Below are 27,239 nucleotides of genomic sequence, written 5' to 3' on the forward strand. Positions count from 1 at the left end.
CCAGAAGGGTTTTGTCAAACAGCAAACCATTCTTTCTCTCCTACTTTATGCAATCTTTTGGATGGCATAAAAGATATACCCAACAAAATAATATATTGAAAGAGATGCTTGTCCAGGGTAGGTTGCTTGTTTCCTTTCCTATTTTAAGAGAAGCAGGTTTTGGATAATCAAACTCACCCAAAAAAAAAAAAAAAAACATAATAATAATCTGGCCATATTTGCCAACGACTTCGTTTCGTCTTTTGTTCTTAGTTCTCAAGCTGAAGACATTAACAAATAATTCAAAATACTCTTCACAACTAAGGCCGACAACTTTTTATACGACTTGCGAACCTGAGATGAAACCCAACACAAAATTAGCGGATTAAGGTTGAAGGGTCTAACCTGGTTAATTAAGTGAGTCAAGTTAATGTTAACCTATATAGTCTTACACTCATACCTCAACACGACTCGAACACAACACGCAACATTTAGGACTAACAAATTTTAACACGACCTTCGAACCCAATACGAAATTAGCTAATTAAGATTGAGAGATTTGATTCATTTAATTAAATGAGTCTGGTTAAGATTGACCTATATAATCTTATATTTATATGGCTCATGCCTTAACAGTCAACACAATCTAAATCCAATACACGAACACGAATTGTCACCCCTATTCAAAACACATTATCAAACAAACCCCCCAACAAACATTAATAGACAGCCACTCGAGATTTGGGTGATCATTATCGAGTTTGAAAAAGCAGGCACTGCCCTACCAGCTTAACAAAAAGGACCCTCTCAATCTTCATAGAGCACAGAATCCACATATCAAAAGGAAAAAGAAGCAGAATGACTCCACCTTCGCCACTATATTTCCACGGGAACAAAACTCGACGATTATGGCCCCAATTATGATAATTACAAACGAAAAAAGAGATCCCACATACACTTAAACAAGCCTGTCTTTGATTGCTTTTACTTTTTCCAGTTTGATAATGCTCTACCCATTATGCAAAGGAATATCTATTTCCTACTAACGTCAAATCCCTCTTTCTTGGTGATCGAGCACGCCCAGTCAGATTCAATCGCTCCTTTTTGTCCCCCCTCCAATTGGCAAAAGGATTAAACCGAGTTGAATCGAAAATGATACCTACTTTCCTTTTGGCCTGGAAGCAATTTTTTACACATGTTCTTGACACAAATTTAACACAAAATTAACAAATTAGAGTTTAAAAGTCTAATTTGTTTAATTAAATAGATCAAGTTAAAATTAACCAATATAAAACACAGACCTTGACACGACTCGAACCCAACATACTTATACAAATTGTCACCCTTATCGTTAAATCCCATTTAGATAACAGATGCGGAGGACTTTTCGACCATGTACAGTTATAAAAACGGTTGTGTGAGAAAGAAAGTCCAGATCACTGATTGGAAGGTATGTATGTACTAGGAAATGGAGGAAGATGGCAACTTCCCTGTGATGATTTGTGTTTGCAGAGTTCTTATCCTTTCCCTGAGAGGGTAAAATAAGCATGCCATTGAGTAGAATTGTAAACTACAGTAGGCAAAATTAGCTACATTTTTTTAACAGAAGCAAACAAACTATTATGTGATGATGAAACTGTGTTCATATTATCATATCTCTCAGCTTCAAGTTCACCATGACTTCCTGGGAACATATAAATTTCTAAAGCCAACTCTACAGGAACCCAAAAGTTTGAAAAAGAAAAATTCCGAGCAATAACAAACATGAATTAACAAATTCAGCCATATGCATTGTCGAGTCCTGAGGAAGAGCCCAGGTATCTGGCCACATAGAAATTAATACCTTCCCGTCCTTGCTGAGGCTTTCCCATCCCTCTCCTTAGGCTTCTGAATCTTACACTCTGACTGCGGGAGATTCCTCGGAAGAAGTTTCCATGCCAAAAGCATTCAACTATATGCAAAATAGAACAAAGCTGTGGATATGTATGGTCTTATGTCTCAGAACCTTCTTCAACCGTTGGAAGGGCACCCTCTCTGATGAATGTTGGATTAAGAAACTTCGCCACAAAAGCCCATAACTTGTAAACGTCCTCAAAGTTTGTTAGAAAGCCTAGAGAAGCTGTAACAACCTCAACCCTTATGAACCCACTTTTTCCTCCATCGTGTCGGCCATTTTCCATCGGCCTGCACAGCGTTGTATCTTCAAAATTCGAAGTGCCTCGTTGCTGTCTGGGGCTATCTAGAATCCTTATGTGACTAAGAAAGCCGATGCCAAGAGAGATACCTTCTCTTTCAGCCAGCTTCTGAACAACTTCTGGATTGATGAGACCCCTGTTTCTGTCCCTCACATTGAAAGCCACCGCTGCACCTCTTTCATATTTTATTTTTGGGCCATAGATGTGAACAAGATTCTTGCTGTCATCCCCATCTGAACCAGGTAATCTTAGTTGCAGCAATGAGGTCACAAGCCAATTGATCAAAAACCGCAGCCTGAGGGTGGTTTTATTGAGACCCAACATATTAACATGATCAAGATGCCGGCATATTATCTCAGATTCCCTCCTGTCCCAGTCTTGCCCGTCATCATACTCGCCATCAGTAGTTTGCTCCTCTTCATCCAGGCTAGTCACAGATATTTCTCCTGTCTCCAATGTTTGGCTCACGCGCTCTTTACGATTGTCCTCCATGCTGAAGGATACCCTCTTTTCCCTGCTTGCTGGTTCATTGTCTTCCGAAACAAAAAATCTACCACCAGAATATTTATTTGCTTCCCTTCTCCCCAACAACCGATATTCACCTTCAGTTTCTCTTCTTATGGCGCTCTCTTTCATCTCCACGTAAATTTCAGAGGTTGAACCATTCTCTTGGCTGGTATGTTGACAAGCAGAAGATGATCCGTTGACACAGGATCCATTCACTGCAGAATTGGAAACAGACCCACTAGGAAGGGGTTTGCTGGTTGTAGGCTCTTCTTCGATCTCCTGAACATGAAGACGATCTAAACACTTTCTACTATTTTTTGAAGTGGGGTTTACTGCAGCAAATTGTTCTTCTTCAGGGACCTCCTTGACCCGTTCCAGTTCCTGGGAAACTGACAGGACAGCAGCATCAAACGATAGCACATGGCGGTCACCATGAGGCCCATGGTTAACCTCCTTGTCATCATATATTGGGCTGCCATATATCTTGGAAGAGGGTTTTGGAGATAGCCGCTTGTGGTTTTTCCTGCTAGTAAACCAAAAGGGCGGTAAGGGAGAGGCCACCTTCTGTTTGTTCAGTTGGCTTGCATTGTCAGACCCCAACGGACTCTGACCCAAATCAATCCAGAACGAGTTGTCTGATGACTCATCTTCACTGAAGACCGGGCTCTTCATCACCTCCCCAACTGAAATACTCTCAGTTTCTTCAAATATGGTGCTTGTCCCATCCCTCTCAGAGCTATCATGATCCATCTCAGTGTCAAATACATCCCTCACCTGAGCAGATGTAAATGCACCAGAAAAAGCAGGCAACTGTGTTCCCTGGCGAGTTTCAGAGGTTTTATCACCATTCACAGCAACTTCATCATCTTCAATTCCAGCCAACCTGTCCAGACCGTCCATAGAATCACTCAAATACAAAGGAAATTCGGGGGTAATCTTCACCATTCCAACCCCAGTACACCCAGACTGACTTTGAAGGCTTCCCATCACTGATTTTTTTATTAGAAGACATCCAAAACCAGTCGGGTCATACCCGAATACCCTGTAAAATGATGTGATAATGAAATCTGGTCGGAATAGGGACAACCCAAGTGAATCCATGTCCTTGGGACCCAATGAACCAGCATCAAGCAAAACATGCCAATTGTTCTGCTGCGCTAGTGCCATCCATTGGTACGAATACTTAGCCCCAGTAACTCTAGACTGAACCGGAAACACGAAAAGACCGACTGCAGAATCCTTCTTCCTCCTCTTCTTGCTAGAAATCTGCTTTCTCAAATCAGTGGAGCACAACTTCAGGGTTGGCCATTTGAACCACGCACTGTGCACTTTAGCACCTTTCTCCCTAGCACCCTGAGCCATCCAATTCACAGACTGGCTCTCGTAATCAAACATTGTCAACAACTTTTTGTTGGTATGAAAAGGGTATGACTCAGCCAACAATTTATAGGCAGACCCTCTACTCACGGTAAAAACTAGGCCATACTCATGCTCAGGGATGTTCAAATAGTCCATAATCCTAGTCTTTATATCATGCTCAACAGTCCCTCTCTCAGCACCTCCATATAAAGCATGATTGCTCAAATTTGCAGTAATCTCAGACAAGCTAAACGTGGAAGACTCCCAATAGTGAAGAGTCTGAACATACGAAAACAAACCAAACCCACAGTAATCAAGGCATACCTTAGGGGACAAGTGCGAGTACTCCTCGGACCTCAGCTGATCGATCTTCTCCAAAGACTGGTATTTGGGGTACATGGTTAGGAACTTCGAGAAGGACTCGCTGAGGCCTGGAATGGCATCTTCGGACTCGTAAGAGCGCTCGGCGGCAAGGGCAGTGGCTCGGAGGAACTCACGCTGCGCATGGAGCCTCGCGAGCGAGCGGGACCGACCCAAGCTCTCGTCCTGGTTGGCCAGCGACTCTGAATCCTCCATGTCTTTGGATTTGAAGAGAGACCCATCTTCGGAAGCTTCCTCAAGAGCCTCCCTGAGCTTGTTCTCTTGCAATTTGCGGAGAATCGATGAGCTTTTCTTGGTTTCAAGAGCTGAATCAGACCCATCTTTTCTTCTGCTGCTGCTCTTCTTGTCCAGAATCAGAGCGGCGCATTGGGAAATGTTTTTCCATATGGAAAGATGCATGAAAGCAATTCAGATGAAAGAAACCCAGCAATTCAAAGGATCTATAAGTCCAACACCAAAGAAATGTGAAGAAAAATGAGAATCCAACCACAAAAAAATTAGGCTTTTAGTGGACCATTTCCCAGGTAAAAAATCGCACTATAGAAACACAATTCCAAGAAAAACACAAAATTGCAAGGAAACCCAAGAAAGATCGAAACTTTAAGGCTCAAATCCTAGAACCCAGATCCCCAAGATTCACAACAACGCTGTAAAAGAATGTAGAAGAAAAGGGCTTCCCAGAAAAGATGAACCCAGTATACCTGAAAGAGCTCAAACAAAGACCTCTCTCTCTCTCTCTCTCTCTCTCTCTCTCTCTCTATAATACAATTAAAAGCAAGCAATTACTCAAACCCTCCACATCAAATGCTCTCTCTCATTTACTTTGATAATAGTAAATCCAAGACATACCGGTACTGATAAACCCACTCTGCTCTCTCTTTCTCATTGACCTCTCTCTCTCTCTCTCTCTCTCCAATCTTCCACTATCCATTCCTGCCCTTAACAAACAGTGAGAAAGGACATTGACTTTCACAAGGCCCCCCAATTTGTAAAATGACGCTATTCTTATTTCTCCTATTAATTAATTTGTTTTTTCATTTTCTTAGAAGAAATTATATAATTAAGCTTCTGCTGTGCTGTGGCCGGGACCCACTTCGAGCCATTCCTTGTTACACAGTCCACCCTCGTCTAAAAGTCAAAGAATCAGCTGCGCATTGTGTGTAAAAGCTGTGTTCTGTCCAATTAGGCAACCTCATCCCAAACCCCCCTGAATCCTTTCAAATTCACTCCCTTCCAAGTTCCATCACATGCTTTATTTAAATATATTGCATTATTATTGTCATGTTCGCGTGTTTGGATATTTTCTCCAAACTAAAACTGCCCCATTTTTATTATTTATTAAGAGCGAAATTTTTCTGTGCTATTATTTTTATAGATTTAACATATTCTATCCACCTAGCGTTGCTATATATATATATATATATATGAATTTTAAAACATTAAATTTCTCATTTCTTATGAATTAAATTTATCCACCTTGCTTCTCGTGGGTTGTTATGTGAGTGTAAGTTCTATTTTGGTCAAATGTAAGAATTTATACGTTTCCTATTTGCAAATTATTTTTTTTTTTTTTTAGAACAAATAGCATGTGCTATTATAACAACTAGAAGCCCAAAGGCTACAACGAGAAATGAGGGACATACCCCCCACACTCTTAAGTCAGAAGGATCTAACTTAAAAACAATTACATATGTAGAATCTCAAATTTTACTAAAATTACAATCAGCCCCCTAACAAAGAAAATTCTAGTAAAACCTGAGCCACACATAAGCAATTGTACATAGAAACAAGAGAATACACAAACACATCTAGCAGAAAATTCAATCCAAACGTCGGAGGAGAACACTGTCTTCGCTGGAGACCGGCGCGTGTACAGCACGCGCCTCCCCCAAAACCGCCAGCCATCAGATCAGCCCCCCAGTGCCCGACTACCGCCTTTGCCCGGCGAAAAAACGCCGAAACGAGACCTCCACGCGCCAGTCGAAGAGAAAACTTCACTGGCGCGTGACGATCACGTGCCGGTCACCGATGATCCCGACGGCCGAAACAAACAGCAGCGGAACAAGACTACGCCGGTGAACCCATCTGAGCGGCGCGTGTCTCTAGAAAGCTGATGGTTAAGCGTAGATCTAGCATCAAAAGTAGAAACAGATTAGGCACTAACACCCTCCACCGACGAGACAAAACGAAAACAAGAGCACCCCGCCGGACGCCTCGGGAAGAACCTCCTGCCAGAGAAAACGAGAAGAAAGAAAAAAAATCAAAGACAAATAAACACAAAACTCCAGAGCCCGAAAGACTCGGAGAACACAAACTCCACAGCCTAAACGACTGGGAGAACAACAACCATCCCCATGGAACACACCATGAGGAAACAAAAAACACCACCCGGGAAGGGAGGTGTACAAGCCCCCCTTCCCGGCGAACAACAGTCTACTAGGCTGTAGTCAATACAGGCGAGAGAGAGAGAGAGAGAGAGAGAGAGAGAGAGAGAGAGAGAGAGAGAGAGAGAGAGAGCCCAAGCCATATTTGCAAATTAAAATTGTGAAAACCAATATTGCTAGTTTTTTTTTCTTAAATCAAGAAAGTTTTTTTTGGCTCTTAGATCAGCTTTTGGCTCTTCCTTGTGGCAGGGCCGCAGGTGATGGGTGTTTAACTGTTTATAGCCTTCTAGGCTATATTGTTCAAGACTAAGATTGTGTTTAGAAAAAAACAAAAAGAAAAAAGAAGACAACAAATTAGAAAGAGAAAAACTTATATTAAACGTCGTAGGCTGTAGGTACCTGAAGATAGATCAGTTGTTTAACTTGTCTTTTTCTTTAGCAATTTTGGATAACGGTTCGAGTCTATTTTCAGGAAAATAAGTAACGTGGTCAACTCTCATAAGAGGATTAATCAATGATAAAAAATAATTTATTAAGGGAGTTTTATCTGTATCTAATTAATTCTCCATCATTTCTTTCTTCAAACGAAAAAAAAAAATCTCCATCGTTTCTATGAATTGTCCCACGTGGACTAGGTTGTTACTTGTTAGGATGTCCATACTTATTGGTGAATTTAACTCCGTTTGTACGTTAGAGATGCTATTTCAAAATCTCTTCTTTTTTTTCTTTTTCTTTTTCTTTTTATTTTATTATTATTATTATTATTATATTTTTATTTATTTATTTATTTATAGTAAAACATGGGAAGGGACAGCCAGTGTAATTACTTTGCTTGTGCATGACCATCGAAATTCTTACCCGCTGTAAAATGTTCGGTTTGAGCTATAGCTACTGTTTTAGAAAGTGAATCCATCACAACAGCCCCACCAAAATGCAAGTTGGTAAAGCTCTTCTTATTAACATTTGGTTCGCGGACTACTACTGCAAGTGAGTTCGAACCCATGACCACTAGGAAGAAAGGATAGGGGGAGTTGAACCCTATCCCCTGCTGCTTTACCAACTCAACTATCACCTTGGCGGTTCTCAAATAAATGAAAAATTAAAAATTACATTTCTCTCTTAGGGCTTCATTTGTTAAATATTTTATTTTTGTTTTTTATTTTATCTTCTTAAAATAAAAATATTAACAAACAACTCAAACACAAAACACTCTTAAAAACAAAAATAATTTTCATCTTTAAATCACGTCATAACATTTTTTTGTTTAAAAAAAAAACAATACCTCTAAAAACACATTAATAAACGGAGCCACATTTTTATTGTGCACATTAATATTTTATTCTACATTGTATTGCATATGCCCCCAAATCCCAATGATCATAATAGTCTCTTGGATATATATGGTTCCTCTATCTATCAATGATCGTGTTGAGAAGAAAATGATATGGCTCGATTAATACATCAAGAAGAAGTTAAGTAACAGCCAACTCCATACTCATAGCAATATGCCCACCAAAAAGGGGGGGAGAGAAGAACTCTATAGCAACAAAAGTGCTTAATATGACCTATTTATTCAAGCATCCATTTACTGTTAGAATTATGGCATTAATTCCCATTATTAAAGAATGTTTGTGGGGAGGGGGCTCCTCGATCTCCTTTCTCTAGAGTCTAGAGTGTGGTCAAATTAGCATTCCCTTTCTGCAAACTGAATTTGGTATCTTGATTCTTAATTAGGTGCCCATTTAAAACGTTATTAAAAAGAAAAGCTAAAAGATGTTGATCGATCTGGTGCAATCATTATTAGAGGGAGAATGTTTTGTTTCAGAATCATATTGAAGAGTGCATGTGCATGGGAAAGAGTCGGGTTGGATGGTCATAGCACTTTATATGTTCATAATAACTTTTATCAAAGGTAAAGTTGAGATATTTATTGGCCATTATATATATACAAAAAGCTGCCAAAAAAGAGATTTTACTTTAACTCTGTGCTTCAAAGGAACGAGCCTTAATGAGGGAAGACACGCAAGAATATTGAGTTTTGGTATTAACTATGTTTCATGATAATCACTTCGCGAGATAAGTTTTTGTAAAAGTTTAATGAGCCTTACTCATTCTTAAAAGATGTCTTGAAAGAAGATGGAATAACATGACTTATAAAGTTAATAGATCATGTATCTCTTTACAATGTGAGACACTTTAACACGTCCCTTCACATGTAACAACTTTGGCCAAACACGTGCTCAACAATAAGAAGGAAAGGTCTATCATCGTCCAAAGAACCTGCTATGATACCATGTAAAAGTTCAACGGGCCTTACTCACTCTTAAAAGACGCTTTGAAAGAAGAGGGAACACTATATTAAATTTACCTCTTCCTATTAGCTTAAGCTTTTAGGATAAGTTGTAATTTAACATGGTATCAGAGCCAAATGTTTTGAGTTCGAACCTTGACTCCACCAGTTACTTCTTATTTCAATTAAATATTCTACGTGTTTGGCTCAGCTATTAAAATAGAGTTTGAGCCCACCCGTAAAGAAGAGTGTTAAAGTATTGATTAAGTGGTTAAATTTATATTTTTTTTATTAGTTTAAGCTTTTTAAGATAAATTATAATTTAACAGTTTTATGATAATAATTATTATAATTTTATATGGTTTGGAATTCTCTTTTATAGACACATTGCTGTTCAGGGCCGGGGGGGTCTTGTTAAAGTACTTTCCCTTTGATCATTTAGAATATATATATATATATATAAAGAAGAAGAAGGAGAAAGAAGAAAGAAGAAAGAAACAAACACACACTACAGGCTGCCTTTGGATTCCCTCACCTCATTAGCCGGACTCAATGCACAAAACCCTAGAAGCTGCCTCGAAATGAAAATGACCAATTGGCTGCATTGCAGTTTACTTTTAATTTCCCATGATGAAATTGACTACAGTCCAAAAAACAATCCCAAAAGCAAGATATTACAAACAATAAAGAAGTGGCAGATAATATCTATAAAAAAAGAAGTGGGAGATAATCGGATGCATTTCTTTTCTTCTTCTTTTTTTTCTTTTTCATTTTTCCTTTTTGTTTCGTCTTAATTTAAGAACCCAGGGCATTTCAGGCTTAAAAGGTTTTACACAAAGTATTGCAAATCCTATTATTTGCCCTCCATCATTCATTTAGAACATCACTATAACTGTTGAAATAGAAATATATACTAACAGCACGCCAAGCACTTGGAGTAAAAAACCTACAAGAAAGGCAAAGCAGTTAAAGGAGTTCATCCGAGGTATCGGCATTTCCAGTTCTGACGCTTAATTCGACAAAAGAAGAAGAAAAAAAAAAAATTAAAACGACGAAGTGTAGTTTAATTATAAGAGAAAAATTGAGAGTAATTGGTGAAGCCTCATCCTCCTCTTCATTTATAGGCTTATTATTTCTTAATTATCCTTAATTATGACATTTTAAAATTACCATTTATTTTAAAAGTTTAAGCGAATAAGAAATATTAAAATTAATATTCTCCTACTCTCTTTCACGTGTGGTTCAAACTCTCTTTTGTAACACTTTAAATATTTAATTGAAATGAGTGATGAATGACGAAAACAATATTCGGTCCAACGTTTGCTTTAATAATACGGTAAATCAATAGTTATAAAAATAAAAAACATAAAATGATATAAAAATAATAATAATAAAATTATGCAATTATATAATTAAGAGAAGTCGAAAGATAATTGAAGTGGTCATCGTGGAGCACGTGCATGGTTGCTATAGACCATAGTTGTATTTATCTGAAGCCAACGCAACATATATAATCATGCTTTGTCAACTAGTTTTCGTGAAGACCAAAACTACCCCTGGTCAATTCACGATGGTGGACTATAATATCGAAGGACTACTCGATTAGTCAACGATGCTTTTTTTTTTTTTCTCTTTCCTGAAGGACCAACTTACCCTTTGATCGGATCACGAGGCACCACGGTTTCCATCAGATGGCTCCCACGAAAAGAAGGTTAAAAAACAAGAGGGGGAGGGGAGGGAGGGCAATGATCAAGATTCAAAGTATAAGGTGTCCGTCTGTGTGTTTGTAAACTAATTTATGTGCCTCAAAGCACAAAGGTACCAGCTTTGTTAAAGGTAAGGTTGGGGGGGGGGGGGAGATTAGAGGGTTCATGAGTAAGGGGGGGTTGGGTTGAATGTTGATCTCTTTTTGTGCTCAAATGCCTTTTCTTTTTGGAGGTTTTCTTTGGTGAGCTCACTCTCTAAGATGCTCTCAATTCTTTCCAAGGTCCACTATAAAAAGATTTTTTGGGTTAGGTCATTGTCCACCAGAAGTTTGACTTTTTGTATTTTCTTGGTAAGAAAGTGGTGTACCCTCAACCAACAATCCAACACATACACAACCGGAGGTCCTTGTTGTTCATATGAATTTTGCCTTGGGGGTCATATTCGTTTTCCAATTGAGGACGAAATTGAGGATCCAAAGCTCCAATTATCCCATCCTCAACAACAGCAATCTTTAAGGATAGATTCTAATTTAATAAATTGAATCGTAAGGAACTTTCTTTAAGCTAATTTGAAAGAAAATTTTGTCAATTAACATTTATTGTGCCAAATAGGCCTAGCTTGCAGTTAATTTTGTGTCATGACCATTGTATCACATGTTCGAAATAATTTGTAGTATTTTTTATTGACGGGAAACATGTAATATTGAAATTTTCTTAAGAATAATGTTATACACTACACTTATATCTAACTGTTATCCTGCTTTCCTGATTGGTAGTTTTTTGGATTGTTTTTTTTTTTTTAAAAAAAAATGTTATATAGTATATCCACATCCCACTTCTTATCTCACATTCTCACCGGACTTATATGTTAGTACTCATCAACTCTTGAATTAGTATTTGTTTAAAAAAAACAATGGGAGTAGGATGAGAGTGTAGTATATAATATTACTCATTTTTTTCCTTCTAATATGACTAATTGCAATGCCACATTAGCAAAACAAGATAAAAGCGGAATAAAAATGTGATTCGTAACATTTCTCTTCTTTTAAACTTGAAAACAAAAAATGACTAATTAATATATATATTCTTTTTTTATAAGTAAAATACATTTCAAAAAGCGCAGAGGGGCGCAACCTACAGTACACAGGATGTATACATAAGACTCCTAATTTAAAGAAAAAAGAAAACACCTATCTAGGAATTCAGAATAAGAACACTCAAACATAGACCGTAGTTTCTTTCTCCACTTGAACAACGTTTGCAAAACTAACTTCTTCAAGTTCATCAAATCAGTCTCACAATATTTAAAACAGTGTGTATTCTGTTCCGTTCCCTCCATACACGCCACATCAAACACAATGAAACCATTTCATAAGATTGTAACATATCATTTAAAACCAAAATTTAGAAACTATTTTTTTTTAAGAGTTTGAAATTGAATCTACATTATCTCTATGATCCTTCAATTCTAGGCTAGCGAAAGGCCCAGGTTGGGCTTGTACTTGTAACTTGTAAGACAGTCTAGGGCTCAATTCTGGGCTCCATTTTTGAGTGCTTTTATTTTTATTTTTATATTTTGGTCTGAATGGTACTATTTTTTTTTTTGGGGGGGGGGGGGGGGGGGGGGTGTGTAGGGTATTAGATCATGTTGCCTAATGTAAAGGATGGGCTAAGTTAGACGGATATAAAGTTTTTCTTCAAATTAGATAGGAAGAAAAGAAAAAGTTTTCCCTCAAATTAGGTCAGAAGAATTTTCTTTGACTTAATCTATTAAATTGATATTTATATTCAGAGTATATACTAATCTCAAGCTGATAATACTGAACAAGTATGTAACTTGGAAAGTGTTTTTTTTTTTTTTTTTTTTTTTTTTCGGGAGAATTAGTAAAGACTTTGAAATGTTGCAAAACGGAGTTCGGACTGAAACCTACCAAAACACTGTTTCGTACAATTTTATGCAACATGTCACGAGTTTTGTAAACTCAATACTCTGGCAAAAAGGGAGGAAAATTTAGAGAGACGGGTTCAGTACAGAAGGGCAAAAGAGGAGCACTCTCTTATCTTCATGCTGTTTTACCTCTAGACCTCAATCTTCCAGCAATACTGTCTAGGCTTGGTTCAGCAGCAGGAGCTGGCTTTTTTTTAAGATTTGAACTTCTCTCTGATGCAACATTATCTGCACCTTGCTTGTCTATTTCTTTAGAATGCATTTCCTTCTTATTCTCTACATTGTTTTCTGATGAAATATTCTTTACAGCCTCCTTGACATCTGAAATTTTCTCATTCACCCCTTGTGACCTTTCATCATCGAGGCTGTTGCCTTTTCTACACCTCTGCCTTAACCTTCCAGCAATACCATCTGGGCTTTGGTAATTGGGAAGTGCACGCTTGTTAACCTTTAGGTGACTTTCCATCACATTACTGCTATGACCATGTTCTTGATCCATAGAATGGAGTTCCTTCTCCTTTTCACCTTTGAACTGGTCATCTGTCTTGTCTTCAGAACGCGAATTTGATAACCCATGGAGATCATCAACCTCTGGAGGATTCAAATTTCCAGACTGTGCTCCTATATCTGAAAAGGATAATGACCTCCTTGCAAAAATTTTATTGTTAGAACCTGGATTTGGGCTACTTTGCATTTTGTTCTCTTTTTCACTCTTGAATGCATCCTCACTTTTGACTTCAGCTTGAGGTTTTAATGATTGAAGGTGAATACTGTCAACCTCAAGAGATCCCTTGGGCTGTGCTTCAATATCTGAGAATGGCAGTGACCTCTTTGCAGAAACTTGGTTGCTAGCATCTACATTTTTATCTAAATTCGCATGTAAGCGTCGAGTTTGAATGAGATAGTGCGCAACCGATTTGAAGCCCAGTTTTGATATCTGGAGTGTGGCCAAAATTGAGCTTAGTTCCAAATCATATTTTGAAGAGAGAGAGAGAGAGATGGTTGAAAGAATAACCTTTCTATAAAGAGTACCAGTGGGAGGCCATCCTTTTCCTTGCCGGCACAAACTGCAGTTGCAGATTCCACGACAGACAGGGCAAATCCAATTAGGGTTCTGTATGGCTTCAAGTACGTGCTCCCCATATCTGCAGAAAGATAAGAGAACCCCCCCGTAGACTTAAATAACCTCCATGTAGTTTTCATCACATTTCTTGGTGATTGTTTAACATGGAAATAATAGAAAGCAGGAAGTAATAGCTCTCCAATCAACCTGTGTGTGTATGACAACAACAAACCTAGCCGTGCTTCTGAGTAGGATGTAGTAGGACTTGACTTGACTTAACCAGTTTATTTATATCCTTTATCAAGCTTGTTACCCAGTCCACATGCTCACTCCCCAGGGTTACAGTACCGACTTCAATTGAACATCTAAGGCAAAGCTTGGGGTGTTTTGTTTTAAACCTCGAAATTAAACCAACCTATATTATTTCTTAAAACAAGCATAGCTGAATCGGCATATTATATTTCAGGGCATATAAAGAATCTAAAATGCACAAAAAAAAAGGGGGTGTGTTAATTTAAAATTATAGATAGGTGCATAATAAAAACCTAGTAAATAGTCCCAGAAACTGATAAAATCAGCAGAACTAACTCGACTACTCAAGGCTCAAAGACAATCAAGCAGTTCAAAGTGGAAGTACGAATATGTGGAAGGTGCCATAGCGAGATTGTGCCAAGTATTATGCAATCATTGATTATTACTTATTAGGCTCTTATAAATATCATAACATATTCACCAAAAAAGAAAAAAGAAAAATCATAACATCAACTCGACGGTACATTTCAGACATATAACAGCTGAACAGAGTATACCTCATATACAAACAATCTCCACAAAACTGTCCTTGGACCATGTTGCATTCACTACAGCGAGTCCGATATCCAAGCGTTTTCTGCCTGTAAAACAACATTTTCATCTTATGAATAAGTGAAACTGCATTAATTATTTCAGGCCAAGGGTAGAAATTTGATAAACCATATAAAACAAGAAAATTAAATGCAGGAGGAAATCTTACAACTGGATGTGGGGGAAACACCGAAATTATGAAAGTGATATCTAAATTTTTTTTTTAAAAGAAAAACTTAGAAAGTGCATTTCATTTATGTTCGTTTTGTCTAATTAGCTGATAGCATTGAAACAAGAAAGGACTAGCATGGTACTTCTAGTTAAGCGGAGAGAATCTAAGAGATCTATGCCACTGAAATTCCACCTTTTAATGTTGCCTTAGCCCTAAAAAGGACACTTCAATCACGAAGTGAAATTAATCCACCAGCTTTGAAGCATATATTTGATAAACATAAAAAAGACAGATAACTTTTGTTTTGCAAGAAATATAGAAGTTTTGTGTGTAATTTTACAAGGTAAAAGGATGGGGAAAAAAACTCTTTGGATGTCACCAATTGCACACTGCTAAACAGGCCATAATGCTTCAACCACGACGAATCTGCCCAAAGAGCAAAATACTACTACCACATCACCAAATTGCACCAGCATCCTCATGGTCCACCTCCCAACAAAACCACAACTGGAAGCCAGACCAGAAACTCAAATTCATATTGTAGGGAAGCGACATTTTAGAAAAAGCAAATAAAGTAGACTTCCCTTAATCCCTCCCCCACCTCCAGAATAAATTAAAAAAAAAAAAAAATGTAGATATGAGTTTTCTTTCATATCTTGAATATCATAAGGACATTACTAACAGACATATAACTGTTAGGATTTTTGGTTTCTGAAATTTGAGAGTGAACACCTTAGGGTATTTTTATGTGACAAACCTTTAGTATCATAAGGACATTACTAACGGACATATAACTGTTGGGACTTTTGGTTTGTGAGTCTTTCACTTGATCACACCACCAGCTAGCCTCCCCCATGGATGGGAGCTTCTCTAAACAATCTAAGTGACATACATTACCACCAAACCCAATACTCGCAGTTAGAGTTTACTCAACTAAGGTTGAAGCAACCATTGGAGTCACCTACCTCCATAATGGGAGAAATCCACATAGCATAGTCGCATTGAATATTTGTCTTGTCAAATCATCACCTCCGATACCATTTGTTGGGATTTTGGATTTGTGAGAGTTAAGAGTTAACACTTTGGGGACCGCCTCTATGTGAGACCTTGCTATGACAAGTTAGAATACTACCTTAACCCAAAAGTTTAAGGCCAGTAAGTTTGGGTCCAACAATATTATGTCAAGACATCACTCTTGTTATTACAATCCATTATGGGACTTGGCTACTTAGCTAATCATGCCACTAACACATGAGTATTCCAACGGTAACTGGGAAAAAATCATATTTCATTAAGCATGAATTTTGAAAGAATCTTCACATGTTAATGAACAAAAAGGATAAGTTTTGAATGATCTTCATCATAAATGATCTTACTTTCCATAAACTCTCATTCTTACATCCTCACTCTTACTTTTTATATTTTTCTCTAAAAGGATAACTTTCAGGCCTTCAAAAAGTGTCCTAAGTTTGGTATTGTCCAGTTAACTAATATCATTCTGGTGGGCAAAGGTTTTCCCCTCATATAATACACTAATTTTCAGATTCCTAAAAGCTACGACAAGTTTGTAATCCAAAAGGGAGGGGGGAGGAAGTCATACAACAGCGGAGAAAACCATCAGACCTGCATTGGTGGCAAGTCTTTCCTCTAAATTGGTCATAAATTCTCTTTCCATCCTTCCCATAACCATCCACAAATAATGTCCAGCTCTTCTCAGTGTTGCCCAACAGCTTATCATGCTCTTCTGTGTAAAACTCCGGCTTCGAACCCTCTTCCAGCGAAATATCTTCATCTTTCAAAGACTTACCCTTCTTCACCATATCCACTTCCACATAGCTAATCGGCGTCACATTCTGCAACCTAAACCCACCATTAAAAAGTAAAATTAATCGAATTCGTCAAAAGCAATAACAAAGACCACTTAAAATCATATTCTGGTCAAAAATACCAGAGACCCATTTAGCATTCATAATCACTAGCACCTAAACAGACTATATATATTTCAAATAAAAATGTAAAACTTCTTTTTTTTTTAAAAACGATGATTTCTTATAAAAATTACCATTTTCTCAGAAAATTTAAACAGATTAAACAAATAACTGCAACGATTGAAGAACCAGTAACATGAAGAGGGTACGATAAAGTTACCGGGAAGAGCGGCGAGCCGGTCCAGACGGCGGTGTTGGAGAGGGCCGCGGAGCGGTATTGCGAGTCCTGGCGGTGCGCTTGGTGGAGATGACGGAGTTGAGCTTGAGAGAGAGGTCGAAAATGCCGAGTTTCATCATTCTCTCTCGGTTTTCTTTGATTCTTTCCTCTCTGGACTGCTCGTACAGCGAGACCTCCTGGGTCTCAGTGGTCTGGGCTTGGCCATTGTCGGTTTGATGGGTAGGGTTTGCAGGGGATTCCAGGGTTTTAGCTCTCTCTCTCAGGGTTGGCATTGGGAAAGAAGAAGTCTCTCTCTCTGGTTTGAATCTCTAACGGTCGAGTTTGGAGCCCAGCGAAGGGGTTCTGAAATATGGGATACGTACTGCGAGTGGACCTTGGAGGGAGTGAAAGTAAAGTTGGAATGGGGGGATGAATTTAACAAATTATTATTTTTGATTAATTATAATTATTCCAAAACATAAATAATTCTTTATTTATTTGGGTTGGGTTTTTTTTTTTTTTTTTAAAAAAAAAACATTTTATTTGATATTTTTCTTTCACTTTTTCTTTTCCCAAGTTAAAAACATGGAAACTAAAGAAAGAAATGAGTGATGCTTGTAATTACGGTGCCCCTATTGGTTTTGGAAATTAGATGAGAAAGTTTTGTAAGAACGAAGACTTGCCATAATTATTAATGTTGAATTTTTAAGTTCTATAATAACAAATTAGCTAATTAAGCTCACATTAAAGGGGATGAAGTTTTTCTCTAAATAAAGTTGGAAAAATTTCTCAAATTCAGTCTATAAAAAGAATATGTGTCCAAAATACATGCATTCTCATATGAAATTTAAAAAATACATATTCTATTAAAAATGTTAGTTAACAGATTAAGTTTTTTTCTAAAAATAAAAATAAAATAAAATCATCCAACCTAATTTAAAGAAAACTTTATCCAAATGTGTTGGCTAAATCTATGGATAAGTTATCAAACTGGTTACTAGTCCAAATAACAACATTTCCTTCTTGGGCTGATTCAGAGTATGGACTCCCTTTGGCTCTCTACCATAAAAGCCCATGAAAATTGGACCAAGCATAAGTTTAATATTCCTATATTTGCATTCTTGAATTGTTAGAAATTTTCAATTAAAATAGGGGAAAAAATCGAAATTAGTCCTATTGATTTTCAATTGATTTTAATTCAGTTCTTGGATTTTTCAATTTCAACATTCAAGTCGTTAAGTTTTTATATGATTTCAAATAAGTTTTCGATATGGTACGAACGATTGGCACATTATGTGTCAAATGAAAACCACGTGGTATTAATTGATTGATGTCATACCTTTAATTAAATACTAAGCGGGACGTAAGCGAAATGGCTTATTTGAGATGAGAGAAAAGTTTAATGACCTAATTGTCAAAATTAAAAACCCATGTATTAAATTGAAATCGAAATAAAACGTAATTACTAAATTTGTTAATTAAAATATTTGCATTCAAAATTGGCCTTTTGAAATTTGTGTAAATTTGATTGGTGCTAGCTCCAACGACTCAACTAAACACCACCTAAGTATCCCTTGAACATTCTTTAGTGTGGGGATAACACGCCAACATGTGTTTGAGTGCGCTCTCTTTGACCCTCATGCAGGGCTTTTGCTTATTGCAGACGCAAAATCTACAAATTTTCGTAACACGTTTAGAAAATCCCGCCATTGTTGATGAACTACCCCATGAAACGTTTTACAATCAACCACTGGCCGACCTTTCCTCTACAAAAGGGGGTCAAACCAAATGCAACTTAATTACATTATACACAAGTTTACAAGTTTCTCTCATGGATTTTATATTTTTCTCCAGCTGTGAACAAGAAGGTATGTACTTATATGCTCACCACCAGGCTAATTGCTTAGCAATGGTACTGTCTGTGTTTTAGTCCTATCGATCGGCTTCATCAATTTGAGGGGACTAAAAGGCAGCGACCGCCATGGAATCATACAGTACTGTGGCCTTGGTTGCTTTCTTGCTCGTGATGATCAGTTTGAGCTGCTTTGGAAAGGCTGCTGATCAAAAAGTGTTTGGAGCTTCTTTTATCTTTGGTGATTCTCTAGTTGATGCCGGGAACAATAACTACTTCCCAACGTTGTCCAAGGCAAATATCGCACCTAATGGAATTGATTTTAAAGCTTCTGGAGGAAAGCCTACAGGCCGGTATACCAACGGGAGAACCATTGGTGATATTGTAGGTAAGCTCTCTCTTAAATTTGCCTGGTGATATTATAGGTAAGCTCTCTCTTTATGTGTTTGCATGATATATATTAATTGTAGGTAATTAAGCTGTCTCCTAATGTGCCTTTCCATGTTTGTTTTGTTGGCGTGGGTTAAATTAAAATAGACTGCAAACCTTTTCTTAGGATCCTCTCCTCCTCCTCCTCCTTCTCCTTCTCCTTCTCCTTCTCCTTCTCCTTCTCCATCTCCATTTCAAGCGAATGGAAGATGAACTATTTTATAATTTAGATTACATTTCATAATATCTAAAGTATTATACATGACGTTACGTCATTTAAACTTTTTAAATGACGGGTAGTGTAGGTAACTTATACACCATAAGACACTGTAAAATCTAATGTAGACCATGAAATAGTAAGTGAAATTGAGAGGATTTTGTTCCTGGATATGTTTTGTTGATAGAATTTTTCATGAACCCTTTTGTATTGGTTTCTTCTATTTATTGTAATTTTTTTTTTTTTTCAGGAGAAGAATTGGGAGCACCAAACTATGCTGTCCCATTTTTGGACCCGAATTCCACTGCGAAAGAAAAATTATCTGGAGTGAATTATGCATCAGGGGGAGGAGGAATCATGAATGCAACTGGAAGAATATTTGTTAGCACTTACTTCTGCAGAATTTTCAATTCTCTTCATTTTCATCAATATTCTTTCCTATTTGATTTCAAATATTTAATTTTTGCTAGGAAAAGGTGCATCCACATGCTCATATATATATATTTGATCTCAAGATTTATGTATTGTGCAGGTTAATCGGCTTGGAATGGACATCCAAATTGATTACTTTAACATCACTAGAAAACAGTTTGATCAATCGATGGGTGCATCAAAAGCCAGAGATTACATAATGAAGCGATCCTTCTTTTCAGTCACAATTGGAGCAAACGATTTCCTAAACAACTATCTACTTCCAGTGCTCTCCATTGGAGCAAGAATTTCTCAGAGCCCAGATAGTTTCGTTAATGACATGATCGAGCACCTAAGGGGCCAACTTACTGTGCGTAAATTAGGGCATCTTTAATGATAAATTGGGTATTAATTAATTAGGATGGTGTGTCTTAAACATTATAATTGCTTGCATATGTTTGATGGCTGCAGAGGCTTTACCAGCTAGACGCTCGGAAGTTCGTCGTGGGGAACGTTGGGCCGATAGGCTGCATACCTTATCAAAAGACAATAAATCAGTTGAACGAAGACGAGTGTGTGGAACTACCTAACAAGCTAGCTGTTCAATACAATGCCCGGTTGAAGGATTTGGTCGCTGAACTAAACGACAACCTCCCTGGAGCCACGTTTGTTCTTGCAAACGTGTATGATATGGTCTTGGAGCTCATCATCAATTATAAAAAACATGGTAAAGTTTATGGCACATACTATTTGTACAATGAGTGATTTATGGTTAATTAGTAGCACAATGAGTTCCCTAATTAGCTAAAGTAGTCTATGTAAAAGGGTCCGGGATTGGGATTGGGATTGGAATTGGGATTTCGGGCTGAAAACAAGAGAGGAGAGTGCCAGGCCTGAGGCGTTCGGACAGGTCTCCGAGCAGTCCAAAGTGCAAGGCTCACCTTCTCAGGCACTACCATGCAGGGCCTAAGGTGCCCAAACAATAGCGGATGGTTAATTGCCGCCCTCTTGTTTGAGAAGAGGGTAAGAAATATATATTTTTTTAGATTACTTACAGAACAGAAGAGCAAGTCTGACGCATAATCTTAGTCCTACATGGAATGTAATAATGTAAGGATTCAAGTTCTTAGGCAGCCCGGGGTGAGAAGCCTACATTTCTGGACACCATGGTCTCGCACCCCTCTCTGGCGCGTTCTCTGTTATGAAATTCTAAGTACCGATATCCCGGGAATTTGATAGATACCTTAATTTTAATGAACAAGGTGGAATTCAAATTAAGATTATGAACACTTTTTGCAGGATTTACAACTGCAAGTAAAGCATGTTGTGGAAATGGGGGCCAGTTTGCGGGGATAATACCGTGCGGGCCTACGTCTAGTATGTGCTCGGACCGCGATAAGCATGTGTTCTGGGATCCTTATCATCCGAGCGAGGCTGCCAACCTTATAATTGCCAAGCAATTGCTCGATGGAGACACAAAAGTCATCTCCCCTATGAATCTCAGACAACTTCGAGATCACTGATTTTCATTTCCATGAAACAGTTCATGTAGTGGGTGTTCGAAATATTTATCCTTAATCGATCAAGTGGATGTTTCTTAGGTTTTCCATTTCAAAGGATTTCTTTCTGTTAGAAGATATGAAGGGCTAGAATATATAAAAAGTATAATATACTTTCCATATATTCCATATTTGATTGGTATTGTAATATTTCATATTTATAGTGTGTCGTAATCAAATCATGGGGATCTAATTACCATATTTGATGAGGATTTGATTACCATATTTGTATTCATTTTAAACTCTATAAATAGGGATTTTTGTATTGTAAAAGATTAAGCAAGAAAATGCAATGAAATAAAGAAGCACAATGTAGTTTATTATAAGCTTCTGCTTTCTCTCTTCCTCTCTCTCTTTCTCTCTCTTTCTTACATAAAATTCTCTTGTCTCTATTCTATTATTCTACTATTTGTCTTTTAAGTTTTCTATCCTGTTATATTTTCTATCATGGTATCAGAGCCTGAAAATCGACCAACGTCGTTCTTCCCTTCTTGAAGTTCTTAGTGTACTTCTGTCAAACACCTTAGCCTCAAGATCCTCTCTTCTATCCCAATCTTTCTTTTCTTTTCACTTTCTTTGGCCCATAGTTGGCTCATTGATATTTAAGGCGCATCTTCACCGTCACCGACTTCCTCCATTCATCGCCGTTGACTGTCGTTGATCGTTGTCATCTCCAAAAGAAGAAGAATAAGCATTTATTGCAAACTCAAGATTCTAGAATCTTCCACCTTGAGTTTGAAGGAGGATGTTAGAAGATATGAAGGGATAGAATATATAGAAAGTATAATATACTTTCCATATATTCCATATTTGATTGGTATTGTAATATTTCATATTTATGGTGTGTTGTAATCAAATCATGGGGATCTAATTACCATATTTGATGAGGATTTGATTACCATATTTGTATTCATTTTAAACCCTATAAATAGGGACTTTTGTATTGTAAAAGATTAAGCAAGAAAATGCAATGAAATAAAGAAGCACAATGTAGTTTATTATAAGCTTCCGCTTTCTCTCTTCCTCTCTCTCTTTCTCTCTCTTTCTTTCATAAAATTCTCTTGTCTCTATTCTATTATTCTACTATTTGTCTTTTAAATTTTCTATCCTGTTATATTTTCTACTATGGTATCAGAGCCTGAAAATCGACCAACGTCGTTCTTCCCTTCTTGAAGTTCTTAGTGTACTTCTGTCAAACACCTGAGCCTCAAGATCCTCTCTTCTATCCCTTTTCTGTCTTAATTTTTTTTTTTTTTCTAATATGGCCAACGCCATTTCAGTTCCTCCACTCAAATTCTGCAGAAAGAGTTCTCTCCACTCCACTGTTCTCCCAAAATCTCCTTTCTTTTCTCAAACAAAAAAAAAAAGGCACAAAAAAAAAAAAGAGCCTTCAAAATCGACAAACGTCGTCTTCTTTTTCTTTTTGCAGCTTCTCTGCGTCTTTCTGTCAAACACATGATCTTCCCCTCTATTTGTCCAGCCACACATAAAGTGTAACACCTCCTCTACCCTCCTCCTCTACCCTCTCTTTAATACCCAACAACACAGAGACCGTTTTACAAAAAAAAAAAAAAAATAGAGAGAGAGAGAGGAAGAGAGAAAGAGAGAAAGCGAAAGCTTATAATAAACTACATTGTGCTTCTTTATTTCATTGCATTTTCTTGCTTAATCTTTTACAATACAAAAGTCCTTATTTATATGGTTTAAAATGAATACAAATATGGTAATCAAATCCTCATCAAATATGGTAATTAGATCCCCATGATTTGATTACGATACACCATAAATATGAAATATTACAATACCAATCAAATATGGAATATATGAAAAGTATATTATACTTTCTATATATTCTAGCCCTTCGTATCTTCTAACATTTTCTTTTTTTCAATTCCCTTCTTCTGATCTTCTTTGGTTTTGTTAAAAATATTTCTCTACGTGTCATGAATGTGCGTGCTTGTTGTATAGATTCGATTTAGCTGAGGGTGGTTGATCCGATCCAGATAATTAATTATAAGACAAACAACCACCCCTTGTCATCTTGCCTCTCTCCACGAATATATAGCTCATGGGGCTTGGATGATTCTATTTTGCAAGGGAACAAGACATATTATAATGAAGAAAAATATTAAATCTAAAATCTTTTTACAATTCATTTACAACTAACTTGGTAACATATGTTAGTAAGTGACATGAAATATAGGAAGAATTAAAAATGCTCCTAAATAAAAGGGTGAAAAAAGGAATTTAATAGACCATCTAGACTACAAATCGAATCAAACTACTATTGAACGGTTCAAATTTGACTTGCGAAGATATTTGTTCAAACTCGTTCATCAAGTAGGTGAGCTAAACTGAACTCTCATGTTTGAAGTTCAATACTTAATAAACTAGATTATTGAGGGTTAAATACATTATTAATACATGTAATTTGCTTCAATAATTGGGTATCAAATAATCACCATAACAAATGTTACGTTACCCATAAATATTTTTTTTATAAACTTGAGTAATATTAAAAGTTTTTCTTGTGTTGTAATAATAATAATAATAATAATAATATAATTTTTTAAAATTATGATTAAGATTGTGATTACAATTTACAAGAGAATCATGTTGAAGCAGAAAATGCCATAAAGAAGAGAGATAAAGAGTTTTCAAAGGCAGAACTGTAGAAGAGAAGAAAGAAGATAATTGTCAGTGACTATGGGCGACCAAATAAGCAGTGGAGACTGAAGAGAGGGATAGCGACGGTGTTTGGGGGTTCAGAAGTTTTGAAGCGTTGACAGCGACGTATGAGGGTCTGCCAGGGACATGTAGAGATGGCTATTCAGCCCAAGCGTGCCACAGGTGGCCAGGAGGATGAGAGGTTCCCTCCTACCCCCACTTTCACCTTACCGACAACTACCGATCCTTCACTGACATTGTCTCTGTTCCAAGACCCCACCAATTTCATTAATTAAATTCTTTCTTTCTTTTTTTCTCTTCTTTTCCGTAGCAGTGTAGCACCATCACCTAGATTTTAGAATATTTAGCACTAAATATTATATTAATATTTTTCACATATAAATTATTTAGTTCAAAAATATTAATTAGAATTCTAAAGACTCTTTTTAATACAATTTCCTCACCCTATACACAATTATCTAAAAACTTTTGCTGTAGGTATATATTGAATGTTCTTGACTAGCAAACTGTATGTGCGCATTGCATGTGTGCAGTCTAGTGAGCCACTCTTCACAGAATTTCGGCTCCGTTCCCTATTACTTTTCAAATTATGTTTTTTTTTTCTTAATTAATATAATATAAAAATAATTTTGAGAGTTTTATATATTTTGTTATATTTATTATTTTAAATAGAAAAACAAAAAGTGTTACCAAACAAACTTTAACATAGGCTTGTTTGGCAAATATTTTAAGCACTTTTTTCACTTCTCAAACCTAGAAACTCTACTCAAATGCCACTTTACTAAACGAATTTAAGATGTAGCCCCGACGACTAAGAGCACTAGCAGCAGATTCCCAACCATTTTCCCTATATTTAAGGAACAAAACTACTTTTTGTTTCCCTATAAAAAAATACCCCACAATAGATTCCCTTACTTTTCCCTATATCAATTAAATATTATTTTTTTACTCTTATTTTATTCTTTTTCTCTCTTTCCTACTTTTTCTCTCTTCACTATATCAATTAATTATTCTTCTTTTATATTAAAATAATACATAGGGAATGAATAGTAGACATTACACATTGGGAATTACTATTCATTTCCAACCCCCTCATCTAAATATAGGGCATCTGCTGTGGGAAGTTTTTTGATGTTTTTCATGAAATTTTCCCTAAATATAGGGAAGGGAACCAATATAGGGTAACTGCTACTAGTGCTCTAAAACACTCTTCAAAATAAACTATAAAATTCTTTTCAAAATATAAAACAGTTCTAAATTAATAAAAAAATAAATAATCTTTCCTTTATTTTATAATAAATATTTTAATTTTGAATTTTTACAAAATTCTTCCAAAATTTTATCAAAACTAATTTTCAACTTTTCTAAAATGTAGTCCCTACCAAATCAATTATAAATATTTTAACTTTTTAAAAACTAAAAACATTTCTAGAAATTTTTCCAAACAGCCCTTCGAGATACCTTAGACTGTTCGCTTGCAATATGACAAATCTTTAGTGAGGTAATGGAGGTTTAGGGTTGTTGTGCGTCTTATCACAAAGCTTCTTTCTTTTTTCTTTTTTTTCTTTTTGTTTTTTTATCTTTTTATTGGCTTTTGTAAAACCACAATAATGATATGATATTATATAGAGTGTCTAATTGAATTATATTTATAACAATGAAAATGGAGCTGACTTACCTCCAATTTCTTTTCATTAATTTGCAACAGGGATTCAACCACGTTATTTCCATTATATAAGCCATATTCGGTGCTCTCTCACCCCCTAAAGCTAAATTTTTAGAACCGTCCGAGTGAATTTTTTTATTAATATTTTCTTTTAATGTTTTTTCTCATTTTGTATTTTTTTTATGTCAAATTTAGATAACCTTGAAACAAGTGAAAACCTTTTATTGGGTCTAATAAGATTTTCTATATACATGACAACATTCCCGTTAAAAAAGTTAATAGAATATAAATGAAATAATTTGTTGGATAATGATACAAAGCATTAAAGCATTAACACAAGATTTCCTTATATTTTATTTAAATTTAATAAATTAAACCACATTTTACTTCTCTATTCGAATAAACTTCACAATAACTTCTTTTAACATTTCTCTATTAAATATTCTTTTAAATAAATGTTAGAAATAATAGAGAAAAGAAAAGGCTATTTTTTAAATATTATTTTCAAATAAATGGTAGAAGAAAGAGAAAAGGTGCTACCCCATATTTAGGGTAGCTTTTTTGGTTCATTTGGTTTAGGGAACATCAAAAGAGTATGTTGAATAGGGTTTTAAAAAAAAATTCTCTACATCTATTAAATGAAAAAAAAAAAACTACTGCTAATGATTTAAAGATCACTTAACATAAACAATCAGGAATGATTTAACAATTTTTCTTTTAAAATTTTACACAAATGTTTACGCCGTATAGACGGTCGCGTACATTTATAAGAGGTATTAATGAAAGCTTATACTAAAGCATTTTCTTCAAGTTTCTATTGTCCAACCAAGCAACAAGCTATTGGATTACTTGGTGTGACTTGTGGGTAATGTGTTATAAACCATACTTTTATTTTATTATTATCACGTTATGTTAATGTTGCCGTGTTAATAAACTTTTAAGAATTCTACTATATACTACATAATTATGTCAATATAGTGAAATGCTATAGTATATAGCATAACTCGACCTTCAATTAATAAATATTTCCAAAAATTAATTGAGATTACCCCCATCAAAAAGAATGTGATATTAGTGGAATTTATGTAAATGTAGTTTGTAGCATTCTTATTTATTTACTTATTTATGAAGTCCATTTGAAGGATTATCCAGGGTGAGAATATTGATGAGGTTGGTGCGTGCCGATAGAAGGGCAACCACTTTGTTTGGTAATGGCTACAGTGGAGCGTGAAATCCGGTGAGAGATGGGAGTACGGAGGGCGAATCTGATGCGGACATGACGCGCCCGAAATCAGAGGCGAGACCCAATAATTGCTCCCCACGCTGCCCGACATTCATGATTCTGTCGGTCCTGTCCCACCCACCTTCCCACTCCATCAATCCCTCTCAATCCCCTTCTACTTCTTTGACGAGATCACCCGCCCTAGCTCCTTCAATTTTGGCTC

At 36.4% G+C, this 27,239-nt stretch overlaps 3 protein-coding genes across 3 annotated transcripts; 1 reads left to right on the forward strand and 2 right to left on the reverse strand.

Moving 5' to 3' along the window:
- Window positions 1-1,599: 1,599 nt before the first annotated feature.
- On the reverse strand, window positions 1,600-5,396 carry LOC133862789 (uncharacterized). Its single transcript, XM_062298661.1, has one exon. It carries the CDS (start codon window positions 4,818-4,820, stop codon window positions 1,971-1,973), a length of 2,850 nt encoding a protein of 949 aa, XP_062154645.1. The 5' UTR covers window positions 4,821-5,396; the 3' UTR covers window positions 1,600-1,970.
- Window positions 5,397-12,676: 7,280 nt separating this feature from the next.
- Window positions 12,677-17,361, reverse strand: LOC133864440 (uncharacterized). Its single transcript, XM_062300777.1, has 5 exons — window positions 16,976-17,361; window positions 16,451-16,687; window positions 14,622-14,705; window positions 13,765-13,894; window positions 12,677-13,686 (listed from the first exon to the last, which is right to left on the reverse strand). Exons 1-5 carry the CDS (start codon window positions 17,263-17,265, stop codon window positions 12,865-12,867), a joined length of 1,563 nt encoding a protein of 520 aa, XP_062156761.1. The 5' UTR covers window positions 17,266-17,361; the 3' UTR covers window positions 12,677-12,864.
- A 1,436-nt stretch (window positions 17,362-18,797) lies between these two features.
- On the forward strand, window positions 18,798-21,766 carry LOC133864983 (GDSL esterase/lipase At2g23540-like). Its single transcript, XM_062301441.1, has 5 exons — window positions 18,798-19,212; window positions 19,721-19,851; window positions 20,003-20,251; window positions 20,353-20,608; window positions 21,181-21,766. The coding sequence occupies exons 1-5, from the start codon at window positions 18,954-18,956 to the stop codon at window positions 21,402-21,404; spliced, it is 1,119 nt and encodes a 372-aa protein (XP_062157425.1). The 5' UTR covers window positions 18,798-18,953; the 3' UTR covers window positions 21,405-21,766.
- The last annotated feature ends 5,473 nt before the right edge of the window (window positions 21,767-27,239 follow it).

Source organism: Alnus glutinosa, chromosome 3, assembly GCF_958979055.1.
Source record: "Alnus glutinosa chromosome 3, dhAlnGlut1.1, whole genome shotgun sequence".
NCBI classification, from domain to species: domain Eukaryota; kingdom Viridiplantae; phylum Streptophyta; class Magnoliopsida; order Fagales; family Betulaceae; genus Alnus; species Alnus glutinosa.